The sequence below is a fragment of the Psammomys obesus genome, unplaced genomic scaffold (assembly GCF_907164565.1).
Source record: "Psammomys obesus unplaced genomic scaffold, mPsaObe1.curated_primary_1811, whole genome shotgun sequence".
Lineage (NCBI taxonomy): Eukaryota > Metazoa > Chordata > Mammalia > Rodentia > Muridae > Psammomys > Psammomys obesus.
The window spans coordinates 1,652,018-1,666,226 of NW_026594311.1; the positions used below are offsets into that span (position 1 = coordinate 1,652,018).

Here is a 14,209-nt window from a genome sequence, read left to right on the forward strand (position 1 = left end):
TATAGTCCCGTGAAGCTGGCTTCCACACTGCCCCCTGGCGGCAGTTCGACATCTGCTCGGGAAAATGAAAGACCTATTTCTGGCTCTCGCAGATGGGTGAAGCAGCCTTATTTACATACCCACAATGCATTGCACGCAGGCCAGTGCGGAATTTTAAATGGATAAATTCTTTTATTCTTCTTTCCGTTTTGTTTTCTTTATAGTGATACGTATTTTAGAGAGTTGCGTGAGAGGAAAGCAGGAGTCACCATTTGTGTTTCGTTCAGCTGGTTCCCATCGGTGATGTAGGAATGACAGGCGGCCCAGGACGGTGGGCGGGAGCCCAGCAGCATACTCTGGTTTCTCTTCAGATCGTATAAATCTTTCGCCTTTTACTAAAGATTTCCGTGGAGAGGAACAACTCTGAGTCTTAACCCAATTTTTTGAGGTCCTGCCTGTGCAGGGCTATTATTGCTGGTACAAAGTTAGAATTTTCACGCTCTTATTTTTTCCTGCTGTTTATGCTTTCTACGACTTTCCCTTGGAGTTAACTCTAACTCGAATTTTTCTTTCATACAACACCTTATTTTAGGCTGACTTGATTCTGCCTCCCAACTGCTGGGTTAAAGTGATTATGTCACTATGTCCTGCTATGTCCTTTCTACCAATCTACTATTTTTGGATTCCTTTTGTAAGAATTACAAAACCAAGAATCGTGTATGGATATAACCTACAACCCCTGCTCAGACATAGCCCATGGTAGCTCAGTATCCCTAGTAAGGGAGACAGGGACTGTTTCTGACATGAACTCATGAGCTTCCCCTCCCCCCTGAGGGAGGAGCAGCCTTGCTAGGCCACAGATAAGGACATTGCAACCATCCTGAAGATACCTGATAAGCTAGGGCCAGACGGAAGGAGAGGAGGTATTAAAAACAAAAACAAACAAACAAACAAAAAACCTACAAAACCAGAATTGTGTAGGTGGTCCATTCCTGTATTCTCATTAAGAGGGAAACATACCTAATACTGCTTGAGTGACCAAGGACCAGACACTAGAATGCCCAGAGACATAGGGTAAACCCAAAACTACTGGTCTCAGGCACACACACACACACACACACACACACACACACACACACACACAAAGAAAGAAGAAGAAGAAACACATATCATAAAAATGTGTACAGCTACTGGGCATGGTGGCACTTGTCTTTAATCCCAGCACTCAGGAGGCAGAGGCAGGCAGATCTCAGTAAGCTCAAGGCCAGCCTCATGTACATAAGTGAGCCCAGGACAGCCAGTGTTACTGGCTGTTACACAGAGAAACCTTATCTCAAAATACACACAAACAAGCAAAACAAAAAAATCAAAGCAGTACCACTCTTGCAAGCTTGATTCCAGTCCCCTGTCCCTCTACCATCCTTCCCTCTGGCCTCCCGAAGCACCTGCACGCACATGCTCGAACTTAAAAATAATGAGGACAAATGACATAAACAACGCACAATACCCTTGGGGACTGAGGACAAGCTGCAATTCTACCTACTCAGGAGGCTAGGACTTGGTCCCATAACAAGACCATTTCAAAAGACCAAGCCTCCCTCCACTAACCCACCCTCCACTAAAGGGCTCAGGCATATAACTCGCTCATAGAACAAATACTTGTTCATATCATTAAAAGGTGGACTGTGGAGTGTTTGTTGTTGTTATAGACAAAAATGAAAATCCCAACTGTTCTGTCTTACCAATAAAGACTCAGGGGCCAGATGCTGGGGTAAAAACCTGCTAGCCTAGAGAGGCAGAGAAAGAACCCAGCTGATCTTCCTCCTCAGCTCAGGTCTGGATGGAAAAAGCCCAAAGGGCTCACTAGCATAACTAATAGCTTAGTAAGAAAAGGCCAAAAATTCCAAGGCCAAAGGCTTGCTAGCTCAAAGCCCCAAAAGTCAGGGAGCTGAGGAGCTGAAGCCTAAACTAAAGCTAAAGCCAGAGCTTGAGCTAAAAGCTTTTTCTTCTTCTCCACACTGTTTTATTTACCCTCAACTCAAAATCCCTCCTACTCTTTAATCCCTGTCAGCTGGTTTCTTGATCTGACTCTTGACCTACGGTTAATTTTATTAAATCTTATGTACAGAAAGCTCTTGGATTAAAGGTGTGTGTTAAGGCTGGGTGAACCACACCATAATCATCTGTTTACAATGAAAAAGGTCTTGTATTAAAGGTGTGTGATAGGGTTCAACCACACCAAAGGAGAAGCAGGGTTTTACCGTTCACAATTTTGAGTTCCACAATGGGATCAAATACCCTGCAGCGCTTTGCTGCTCAAGCACGGGGACTTGAGTTTGGATCTCAGCACCAACGTGCGAGTGTAACTCCAGCGCTGGAGAGCTGGGCAGGCAGGTGGATCCCTGGGGCTTGCGAACCAGCAACTCGCTCGTAGGAGTAAACAATAGAACAGAGACAGACAGAGAGGCAGGAGTCAGAGGTGGCCTCTGGCCCAGTGCTGAGGTGTGGCTCGGAAGGGAGAAGGGCAGATGCTGGTCACTGGTAGGTGAGGAAGGGCTTTGGTTCTCTCCTATCTGGTGATGCCTTCTGTGATCATGGGCTGAGGGTGAGGGGTGGGTAGGTGTGTGAAGCTCCTGTGCCCCGAAGGCCTTGCTGTAGGTGATATCCAGCTTTCAGCTTAGTTTCCTCGTTTCCTGTTTCCCTCCTGTCCTCCCTCCCTCAACTTTTAAGGTCTCACTTTCTATCCATGGCTGGTCTGGAGCTGGTTCCAAACTTGTTCTGGCTTTGTTTCTTTTTTGAGACAGGGTTTGTCTGAGTAGCCCTGGCTGTTCTGGAACTCAGTCTGTAGACCAGGCTGGCCTTGAACTCAAAAAGTTCCACCTGCCTCTGCCTCCTGAGTGCTGGGATTAAAGGTGTGTGCCCCCCTACACACACACACTAGTCCCAAACTTGTATAGTCACCTGCTTCAGCCTCCTAACTGCCAGGATTATGGATGTAAGCCACCGAACTCAGCTTCCTCTTTTAGATTTTATTTTATTTGTTTTTGAGACAGAATCTCTCTAGCTGTCTTGGTACTTGCTAAGGAGACCAGGCTGGCCTTGAACTCACAGAGATACACCTGCCTCTGTCTTTCTCTGCTGGGAATAAAGTCATGTTTTATGGATTTTTGAAACAGGATCTCATCTTTAGTCCAGGCTGGTCTTGAACTCACACCTAACCTGCCTCCTGAGTGTTGAGAACACCAGTGTGAGCCACTAGGCGTAGCTCTGGTTTCCTGATTTTTCAGTCGCTTCAGCTGTCACAGGGTGAATGCTGAAAAGGTAGAGGTGGAAGGAAGGCGGGTTAGCCATTGCTCCAGTCCCTAAAGATTGACTTGATGTGTGGGTGTGTCTGTGTGAGAATATGCCACGTGTGTGTGGGTGCCCGAGGAGGTTTAGAAGAGGACACCTGACCTCTGGAGCTAGAGTAATGAGTAGGTGTGAGTCATCCAACGTGGATTCTGCAGCTCAAACTCAGTCAAATCCCCTGGAAGAGCAACAAGCACTTTTAACCTCTAACTTTTTAGGACCTGTTTAATTCTTGAAGAAGATGCCAAGATCCTGGAAGCACTTGACTCAGACCCTGACCACCAGTAACACTGGAGACCCCGTTCTAAGGAAAAAACAAAACAGGGCTAGCCAGTGTGGTGGCACATGCCACACAGGGGCAGAGGCAGGTGAATCTGGGAGTTCGAGGCCAGCCTGATCTACAGAGCAAGTCCTGGGGCAGCCAGAGACATGCAAAGAAAACCTGTCTAGAAAAACAAAAACAGAAAGAAAGAGAGAGAGAGAGGGAGAAATCAGGGTGGTGGTTCATGTCTGTAATGCTGACGCAGGAGGGAGAGGTAAGGGGATTGGTATGATAGCCATAGGGATAATAATTCTCTGAATGGTAATTATCAGTTTTCTGAAGCTCTGCTGTTCCTAGAATCCAAGGAGACTTGGTTTAGGGCAACAACTGGATACCTTTAATCCCCTTTGGGGAGTTTAGAACATAACACTGTAAAACAAAACAAACAAACAAAAAAACCTGACAGCAAGATTCCTCAGGTTGCCCTTATGCCTTTGGCATTATGGAGAATGGCCAGTGCTGGGGAATTTAGTCCCAGTGCTGGGGAATTCAGATAGACACTATTCCTTGAGCGGTTAGTGTACCTAAATACTGAAGCAAGCAGGTGGTCCAAAGCAGAGGAAACGGACTCAAAATGAAGGCAGAGATTCCAGACTTTCCTCCTGCTTTTGTCTTCCTGATAGTCCTCTGGAGCCTCCATGCTTTTTGAAAAAAATGTGCTTGGTATAACCCAGTATCCAAATGAATTCACATTTCTGGTCTGCATAGTGACTTCCAAACCAGCCTAGCCTGGTCTACAGTGAGAGCCTGGCCAGCAGTCTGCACAGCAACTTCCAGGACAGCTAGGGCTACACAGAAACCCCGTCTGGAATAACAAAATAATTTGTTAAAAAATCATCTTCTAATTGCGCTGGCTAGTTTTATGTCAACTTGACACAAGCTAGAGTCATCAGAAAGGAGGGAGCCTCAAGTAAGAAAATGTCTCCCTAAGATCCTGAGGCATTCTCTTAGCGGTCAGTGGGAGCGGGCCCAGGCCATTGTGGGTGGTGCTATCCCTGGACAGGTGGTCCTGGGTTCTACAGGAAAGCAGGCTGAGCAGCCCCGGAGAGCAAGCCAGTAAGCAGCACTCCACCATGGCCTCTTCATCAGCTCCTGCCTCCAGGTTCTGCCCTGAGTTCCTGCCTTCACTACTTTTGATAATGAACTGTTTTATGTGATTGTGAGCAAAAAAACCCCTTTCCTCCCCAAGTTGCTTTTAGTCACTGTGCTTCATCACAGCAGTGTAGTGACCCTAAGCCACTCAGGTACCAGGCAGGGCCTCAACATGTGAACGGGAAGTAGTCGGTTCACCTGAGAATATCAGCTGATTTGCCTGCTTTTATTATTTTAAAAACTGTTGTGTGTATGAACATATACACCAGGGCGCGCACGCCTGCTGCCCATGGAGTTCAGAAGATGGCTGTGAGCCACCGTGTGTGTTCCATGAGAGCAACGAGGGCTCTCTGCCTTGTTGTTGTTTTGTTTTCCAGACAATCAGCGCCGACCAAACGCGCGTGGGGCTGGAACGACCTACCACAGTCTCCTCTCCGCAGTAGCCATTCACGGGTCGCCGGGCCCGCTCGGCAGGGCCAGGCTGTGTGGTTGGTTTGTAGGTTCCCGGAGGTTCGGCTTTCCTCCTGCCTCCTAGTGGCAGACCCGCGATCGCACGGCGAGAAAGGCCGCGCTTCCGAAGCCCGGTGTGTCCTTTAGCGTCTTTTACATACCCACAATGCACCGCGCACAGACCCGCGCTTACACTTAAAAATGTGAACTCTTTTTTCTTCTTCGCTTTGTTTCCTTAATAGTGGTGCGGCTTTGACAGACTTAATGTAGGACGGAAGCAGGAGTCATTAGCCTTTTGTTTCGTTCAGCTGGCTCCCATCGGTGATGTAGGAGTGACAGGCGGCCGAGGACGGTGGGCGGGAGCCTGGAGGCATACTCTGGTTTCTCTTCAGATCGTATAAATCTTTCGCCTTTTACTAAAGATTTCCGTGGAGAGGAACCCAATTTTTTGAGGTCCTGCCTGTGCAGGACTACTATTACTGGTACAAAGTTAGAGTTTTGTGGCAAACGTTGTGGCACATGCAAAGCCAGTTCCAGTCAGTGTTGTTCAATCGATAAGTCCTATAAACCAGCTCTGCGGGTTTTTTGTGTTTATGTTCCTAGTGCGCCTATGTGCATCGCCTGCGTTGGTATTATGGCTTTGCTTTTGATTACAGTTCCCATTCTGCTTTGCAGAGGCTGACGCCTGTAATGGACACAAGGGGTGGCTTTCGTTGTTCTCTCTCCCCTGGGTCTGCTCACCAGTATTATTCCTCCCTTTCCATTTGTCCTGTGTTAGCCATATGATAAGACTGGTGTCTTCCAGTTTACAGACCATTAAACTCCCGAAGGTCTGTGTTAGCTCCGAGTTCTCAACCACTACCATCAACACCCGCCTTCTACCACAGAGGACCTTCTGACCTCTAGACGACCTCACAGTCTGCCTCTTCAATTCAGAAATCCACCCCCTTCTCCCTCCTGAGTGGACACGGTAGTGAATTCCTGTAACCCCAGCACTCAGGGTCTGAGCCCAGCCTGGTCTACAAAGCTAGTCTGGGACAGCCAAGGCTACGCAGAGAAACCCTGTCTGAAAAAACAAAAAACCTCCACAACAAAAATGTCAGCCCAGTTACCAGTCTCTCACAGTAACCGCTCCCTCCCCAGCCCAAAAACGCCACTCAGGCCTTCCATGCCTTAGAGTTCTATCCTGTATGATGAATCAGTGTCAGGCAGGGCTCGGTCTCCATATGAAAGAGCCAGGGTACTGGGGTGGGCTAGAGGTAGCTATCTCGGACTTATTCAGTGATTTTGATTTGACCTCGCTGTCAGGGGACATGTTGGAACAAAAAGGCCATGGCATCTTACCCTAAACAAACAAAAAGACAACTGGTGCTGTAAAGTTTACCAGCTAACACGGTGAGGTGTCTGTTTAGCTGTCCAGATCTGGACCCACATAAATGACAGAGGAGACAAGACCAAGGAAGTCTCTTGGGTTAAAAAAAAAAAAAAAAAAAAAGCCAGGCCTAGAGGCAGAGGCAGGCAGATCTCTGAGTTCCAGAACAGCCTGGTCTACAAAGTGAGTCCAGGACAGCCAGGGCCACACAGAGAAATGCTATCTTTAAAAACCAAATTTAGAGAAGTAATTCTGAGACAAATTATTTCTCCCACTGAGTCTCTGTCTCTCCTGCAGCATATTTCCTGTTTTTAAAACTTGATTAGTTAAAACAAAACAAAACAAAACAAAACAAAAAAACAAAACAAAACTTGATTAGTTGTCAGGAGAGGTGGTACACGCCTTTAGTCTCAGTATTTAGGAGGCAGAGGCAGGTGGATCCCTGTGAATCTGAGGTCAACCTGGTCTATGGAGTGCCACTATATATATATATATATATATATATATATATATATATATATATATATATATATATATATATTTTATTTTTTAGGATATATATAAATCCTAAAAAATAAAATTGTGTGGGTGTACACGCACTCCTGTGCCCATTTGGAAGTCAGAGGATAATTAACGCGTAGGAGTCAAGTTCCACTTTGCGGATCCCAGGGATTGAACTGAAATCATTAGGCTGCAAGAGTCTACATGCTGAACAACTTCATCTGCCTAGCAAATGTTTTCTTTATTAAATCTTTGTTTTGACACAAAAGTGCTAATATTTTGACTAAGCTGCCCTTGAACTTTAGGTGATCCTCTTGCCTTTGCCTTTGGCCTCTGCCTCCTCTGTATTGTGGTTACAAGTGTGTGTCACCAGGCCTGGCAACTAAATATTTTTGTTGTTGACACAGGGCCTCACATAGCTCAGGCTGGGCTTGAACTCCTGACCCTCCTGAAGGAACTCCAGCCAGGCTGAGCATGACAAACATGGCTCTGGATGGTCTTTCCCTTCTCTTTCATTCCCTCTGCCTTGCTAAAAAACTGTTAGATTACATTCCTAAAGCTAGCCACCAAGGTCTATTCCCTTATTTGGCCATTTCCTCCGCCAGAATCTGACTACCAAGGTCCAGTTATCAAAGTATTGAAATCCAGCAACTCAAAGCCCTCATGGCTCACCTAACTGACATGCCCAATTAAAACTAAAAGCCTCTGGAGCTGGTGAGATTGCTCATCTCGGTTAAGAACACTGGGTGCTCTTCCAGAGGTCCTGAGTTCAAGTTCCAGAACCCACATGGGTCTGATGCCTTCTTCTGGCATGCAGGTGTGCATGCAAACAGAGCACTCATACATTGAAAAAAATAATAAAAAAGTTATTAAAAATAAAAAGGCCAGGCTTAGTGGTGCATGCCTGCAATCCCAGCGCTCAGGAAGGTAGAGACAGGCAGATTGATGTCAGCTTGAGGACTTGTCCACAGGGTGAGTCCAGGACAGCCAAGGCTACACAGAGAAACCCTGTTTCTAAAAACAGAACAACAATAACAACAAAAAACAAAAACAAAAAGAAACCAAGCCCGGCAGTGATGGTACACTTCTTTAATCCCAGCACTTGAGAGTCAGTGCCCGGCAGATCTCTGAGTTTGAGGCCAGCCTGGTCTATGGAGTGAGTTTCAGGATAGCCAGGGCCACACAGAGAAACCCTGTCTCTGAAAACAAGCAAACAAAACAAGACCAACTAAACACCTCATCCTAACACGGGTTTGGGTTTCCCCTTGTATCTTTATAAACTGCCAGTGGCCTATGTGCCATGTCTGTCTCCTCTCTATCCAGAGGCAGTCCTTTGTCCCCCTCCAGGACAAATACCCCCTCCCCTTCACTGTTGTCCCCTGAATCCCGTCTTTGTCTCTTATTCCCTGACCTTTGTCTCTCTGGAAAAAAAAAATCCCCTTTGTGCTGAGAACTCGGTCTTGGGATGTCCTGAGCCTATGCCAGTCCCTTTTACCTCCTTCCTCTGCCTCTCAAATGCTGGGATCACAGGATCGCAGGTTATAGGTGTGTGCTGCCATATTGGCTCTTTATTAACTCTATTTTTTTTTTTAAATCTATTCTAAGGTGGCTGATGAGATGGCTCAGAGGTTAGGAACATTCGCTGTTCTTCCAAAGGTCCTGAGTTCAATTCCCAGCAACCACATGGTGGCTCATAACCATCTATAGTAAGATCTGGTGTGCAGGCACAATGTTGTATAAATAAATAAATCTAAAAAAAAAATCTATTATAGGGCTGGAGAGATGGCTCAGTGGTTAAGAGCACTGTCTGCTCTTCCAAAGGATCCGGGTTCAGTTCCCAGCACCCACAAGGCAGCTCACAACGGTCTCCATTTCCAAGGGATCTGACACTTTCACGCTGATGCACATAAAAAAAAAAAAAAAATTAACTCTATTCTAAGAGCCAGGGGCTGGCACACTCCTGTGATCCCAGCACTCAGGGAGGCAGAGGCAGGCAGAGCTCTGTGATTTTTGAGGCGACCCTGGTCTACAAAGCGAGTCCAGGACAGCCGAGGTTACACAGAAAAATCCTGTCTCAGCACCCCACCCCCCGCCAAAAAAAAAAAAAAAAAAAATCTGTTTACAGTTGGCTACTGGCCTTCAGCTTGTTCCAGCACCGCACATGTGAATTTGGGTGATGGTGGGAGTTATCAGTTACCCTTACATGCTGTGCTAGTAACCCAACCCCCCCCCCCCCCCCCCCGGGAGTAAGAGGCAGCCAAACCTCTGTGGGTTCGAGGTCAGCCTGGTCTGTATAGCCAGTTCTAAGCCAGGGTTAAACCAAGCAAAACAAAACCACCAAGCTGGAACAAGAACAACAAGTTTGATGTGTTGGCCCATCTCAAATTCAGTCATTTCCACCTAGGTGGAGAGAGCGAGGCTGACCTGGTCTACAAGAGATCTTGTCCCAGACAAGCAAACAAAAGCTGGCAACTGTCCAGTTGTATTGTTCTCTGCAGAGCTTTAAATAGCTCCCCACTTCATTCGAAGTAAAACTGAGTAAAGTTCTGGTGTCTCTCTGCCCCTTCCCATTGCTTCTCTTCGACCCTTTAGTTCCAGACTCCTGTGTCTTTGAACTTTTCGTTATCAGGGCTTGGCGTGCTTTGCTACATTGTTGGGTCTTAGGACAGGGACCTCGGAGGCTACATCTGTTGTGTTAAATGGGTATGCTAATACAATCATTTCGCTGTTGTTTACTGGGTAATGCGGAGGGTGGAACCCAGTGCCTCGTGTACAGACTAGGGCTCTACGTTTCTTTGAAGAGCTGTTCTCGTGGAGTGGCTTAAGTTAGACTGCTTACCATTTCGAAAACCTGGCGTTTCTACTGCCCCTCGGTGGTCGGCCCACATCTTTACACGGTGGAGGGGTGTGAGATTCTTAAGGTATTTCCAGAGACTTGAGGGTGGCGACTTGGCTCCTTTACATACCCACAATGCATTGCACAGAGGTCATTACTGAATTTTAAACCAGAAACTCTGGTTTCTTTTTTCTGTCTTGGTTTATTTCATAATGGTACGACTGTAACAGACGTAGATCACGCACAGGGATTACGTGTGTTTCTGAGGAAAAAGTTACCATTGGTGATCTAAGACTTACGGTCAGACGAGAACTACATGCCACAGTCATGAGTCATACTCTGGTTTCTCTTCAGATCGTATAAATCTTTCGCCTTTTACTAAAGATTTCCGTGGAGAGGAACAACTCTGAGTCTTAACCCAATTTTTTGAGGCCTTGTTATTTGCAAGGCTAACAATAGTTTCAAAAAGTAGAATGTGATTCTGGCAAAATGTTACTTGGGCAAGCCACGAGTTAGCCAAGAAATAGAACCGAGTGGGTCATCCATAACCAGAAAAGAGATAAGCATTCTTGTATCCCTTCTTTGGAGCACCTCCCACTCTGCTGAGTTCTTTCTCACTTTTCTATGCACAGGCCCTCGAGTCCCAGTGCCTGGGAGGCAGAGGCAGGCAGTGCTGGCTTACAGAGAGTGAATTCCAAGAAAGCCGGGACCACATTTAAAACATAGTAAAGAAAAGCAGCAAAATCTAAAGGCAGCACAAACCAAAATGTAAATGTCTGTCTGGAAACAGGAGCCGAGGGAACAAAAGCAAAGCAAAAGGTGGGACGGAAGCAGCTGTGTATGAGGTGGCTCAGAGCAGTGGGTCCCTTTGTCTGGGGTTGCCTGAGAGTACGGAAAACACAGATGTTTACATTATGATTCATAACTGTAACAAAATTAGTTGTGAAGTGTCAGTGAAAATAATTTTGTGGTTGAGGTCACCGAAGCACGAGGAACTGTATTAAAGGGTTGTGGAGAGCCTTTAGGAAGGTGGAGAGCCGCTGTCTGAGAGGCTCGCTGCACTGTGCCCTGGAGCCCTTCAGCAGTCTTGACAACCCTTCCCTTGGGACCTGCTTTTGATAAGCAGGAGCACGCCCCAACCCTGTTACATAGCTCCCTAGCCCTCCTTTCCATTCACACCACCCAGTACAGAAATAAAAGACTTTATTAGGCTCTTCTCTGGCAACGGCCTCCCCTCTGCCCCACTCCCAGCTTCCCACCCAGGGCCTGCCGGACAGGCTTCCCCCAAACACAGCCTCAGCCTTCCTGCTTTGCCACAGGGGCTCTGTCACTCCTGGGATTCTGATTTAGGCTTCTCCAACTGGGTGTCCTCTTCCACCTGATTCGAACCTCCAACGCGCAAGTAAAAGCTGCTGGAGTCTTTGCTTTCAGTGAGGATTAACGCTGCAGGCAGCAAAAGGCCAGTGTGAGCCTGAGGGCTGGCTCTGCCTGGGCTCCGGGTCCCCTCAGCCCTTGCTCACCTCTGCTAACATTGACTTTGTTGGCTGCCAAGATGTCCGCCTGAACGCTATCCATTTTTGTGTACAAGAGCTCGGCATTGCTCTGAGAATAGAAGCAGGGGGGACCGGAGCAGTGTGCTCCTGGAGTTGGGCTAGGGAGGAAGGGTTTCTGCAAGGAGAGCCGCTTAGGCGGAAAGGTCCTGCTGATAGCTAGGGCAGGTCGGGGACAAAGAAGACAGCGTGTGTGTGTGTGTGTGTGTGTGTGTGTGTGTGTGTGTGTGTGTGTGTTGAGGGGCATCAGGAGACTAGAGTCATTCTGTGCACAGGGGCTACCATTCTGTCCCGGGCAACCGCTGAGCCTGGCGGGGATACTTACAAGGAAGAGCTGGTAGAGTTCCTCCCCCATGGACTTGCGGACATGTTCTTCCACCAATGAGAACATTTGCACGAAGTACTGCGGCAGAGAGGGTGGGGTGGCAGGAGAGTGTGGGTACCCACCGACCTGACCTCCCTGTGTCCTGCCCACGTCATATGTCCACCCCAGACCGCGCACCTCCAGTGTGAGGCTGGCCAGCCTCTGGCTGTTGCTGTGGTCCGTGTTGCCCATGGCCGACATCAGGCAGTGGACCACGCGCAAGCGCAGTAGGTCCTCTGCCAGGCTGAAGTCACTGCGTGCCAGGATCCTTGTGAGGAAGGATAAAAAGACAGAAAAGGCTCTGGGGACATCGGAAGGGGAAGGAGGCCCTCACCCCCAAGTTTGGAGTCTCTCTCCAGCTGAGAAACAAGAATTCCAGCTGACCCGGCCTTGGTGGTGCACGCCTTTTATCCCAGCCCTCAGGAGGCAGAGGCAGGTGGATCTGTGTGAGTGCCAGGCAAGCTTGGTCTATGTAGAGGGTTCCAGAACAGCCTTGTCTACATAGACCCTATGCCATAGAGACCTTATCTAAAACAAAACAAACAAACAAACAAACAAAAAACAGTGAGTGCAATTCTTCCTGAGAAGGCTCTTTTTTTTTGTTGTTGTTTTTGTTTTTTGAGATGGGGTTTTCTTCTGGGTTAACAGCCCTGGTGGCTTTTCCTGGAACTTGCTTTGAAGACCAGGCTGGCCTCACACTCACAGAGATCTCTGCCTGCCTGTGCCTCCTGAGTGCTGGGATTTTTTCTTTTTCTATCTTTCTCTTTCTTTCTTCTCTCTCTCTCTTTTCAGAATAGGTCTCACCATGCAGCCCTGGCTGGCCTCCAACTATGTAGACAAGGATAATCTTGAACTCACAGAGATGCCCTGGCATCTCTCTCCTATGAGCCGGGCATGGCGGCACACGCCTTTAACCCCAGCGCTCAGAAGGCACGCAGGTGCATATGGGCCTGCAGACAGGGTCCGGCATGGACTGCTGCAACCACCCACTCCCTCTTCGGCCCTACCCAATGGTCTTGGCAGCTGCAGCCTGCTGCAGGAACACAGGTAGCTGGTTTGTGATCTGGAGAAGTGAAGAATCTGAAGAAATGAGGGACCATCAGCCAGGAAGTCTTTCCCTCTTCCAGGGGCAGTCCCATAACAGGAGTCCTACCAGTGAAGATCTTGGCCTGCAGTTTGGATGTATCCTTGGCTGATGGGATAAGCAGTGTCACGAGGCCCTTGAGCAGAGGCAAGCGCACATCGTAGTGGATCAGGTCCTTTATCAGCTCGATGGCTGGGGAAGGAGAGAGACATACATACATACATACATACATACATACATACATACATATATATATATATATATATATATATATATATATATATATATATATGTGATTGACCCCTGTGGATCAAACTCAGGGCCTCCTACATTCTAGGCAAGCAGCCTACCATTTAGCTACATCCTCAGGCCTGGGCTGGGTCTTTTGTTTTGAGACTCTCCATCTTACGTTATTGCCCTGAGACTTACTCCCCAGAAACCAGGTAAAGCTAGGAGAGAACCGACTCCACTGACCTTCACAGATGCACCTTGTCATACAAATTCTTCCTCTCGCCCCAGCATGCTTGTAATCCTAGCACTTGAGGTGGAGATATGGAAGAATCAGGAGTTCCAGGTCATTACAGGGAAAACAAACGCTGGGCACAGTGGCACACACCTGTGATCCCAGTGCTCAGGGAGGGCGAGGCAGGTGGACCTCTATGAGCTGGGGGCTAGCCTGGTTTACAAAGTGAGTCCAAGACACAGAGAAACACTGTCTTGTAAAACCAAATCAAACCAAACAAACAACATCAACAACAAAAATAGCTAGAAGGGTGGCTACTGTACCTGCTTTTCCACAAAGCACTTCCTGTAGGGAAACACCTGTAGCTCCTGCACTCTAGAAGCTGAGGCAGGAGCCTGGTGAGTTTGAGGATAGCTGCATTATATAGGAAATTCCTGGCAAGTCTAGGCTACACAGTCGGACTGTCTCAACCAACCAACCAACAAGACAAAACAACAGTAACAACAGTCATCCGTTGCCTGGCAGCCATTTCTCTGCACTGTGCATTTCATGGAGCTCCTGCAGGGTCCCTTCAAAATCAATCCTTGATGCTCAGCCCTTACAGCCTCTTGTTACTCAGACGCGGTTGCTGTTGTTGTTACTGTGTTGGTTGAGGGCCTAGGGTCTCACTGTGTAGCCCTGGCTGGGCTGGAACTTGTTATGTAGACCAGGCTGGCTCTGAACTCACAGAGATCCTCCTGTCTCTGCCCCCCAAGTCCTGCTCGGCTGCTTACCTGTTCTAGCCTGGAATCACAGACGCAACAATGTTGTGCGGGGAGAGGGGCCAGTCCTGACATGATGCAGAGCAC

At 47.8% G+C, this 14,209-nt stretch overlaps 1 protein-coding gene and 3 non-coding genes across 5 annotated transcripts in view; 3 read left to right on the forward strand and 1 right to left on the reverse strand.

The window, feature by feature from the left end:
- Positions 1–330: 330 nt before the first annotated feature.
- On the forward strand, positions 331–446 carry LOC129685169 (U5 spliceosomal RNA). Its single transcript, XR_008721451.1, has one exon. It is a non-coding gene; the product is annotated as a U5 spliceosomal RNA (small nuclear RNA).
- Positions 447–5,568: 5,122 nt separating this feature from the next.
- Positions 5,569–5,663, forward strand: LOC129685170 (U5 spliceosomal RNA). The gene has a single exon (XR_008721452.1). It is a non-coding gene; the product is annotated as a U5 spliceosomal RNA (small nuclear RNA).
- Positions 5,664–10,234: 4,571 nt separating this feature from the next.
- On the forward strand, positions 10,235–10,351 carry LOC129685161 (U5 spliceosomal RNA). Its single transcript, XR_008721443.1, has one exon. It is a non-coding gene; the product is annotated as a U5 spliceosomal RNA (small nuclear RNA).
- Positions 10,352–11,096: 745 nt separating this feature from the next.
- Armh1 (armadillo like helical domain containing 1) overlaps positions 11,097–14,209 on the reverse strand; it is a 41,241-nt gene continuing 38,128 nt past the window's right edge. For both annotated transcript variants that reach the window (XM_055618417.1, XM_055618418.1), the window contains 6 exons: positions 12,968–13,090; positions 12,822–12,894; positions 11,953–12,082; positions 11,776–11,853; positions 11,421–11,502; positions 11,097–11,343 (listed from right to left, as the gene is read on the reverse strand). In XM_055618417.1, coding sequence (XP_055474392.1) covers positions 11,228–11,343; positions 11,421–11,502; positions 11,776–11,853; positions 11,953–12,082; positions 12,822–12,894; positions 12,968–13,090 — 602 coding nt within the window. In that variant the 3' untranslated portion in view covers positions 11,097–11,227. The remainder of the gene's footprint in view (positions 11,344–11,420; positions 11,503–11,775; positions 11,854–11,952; positions 12,083–12,821; positions 12,895–12,967; positions 13,091–14,209) is intronic.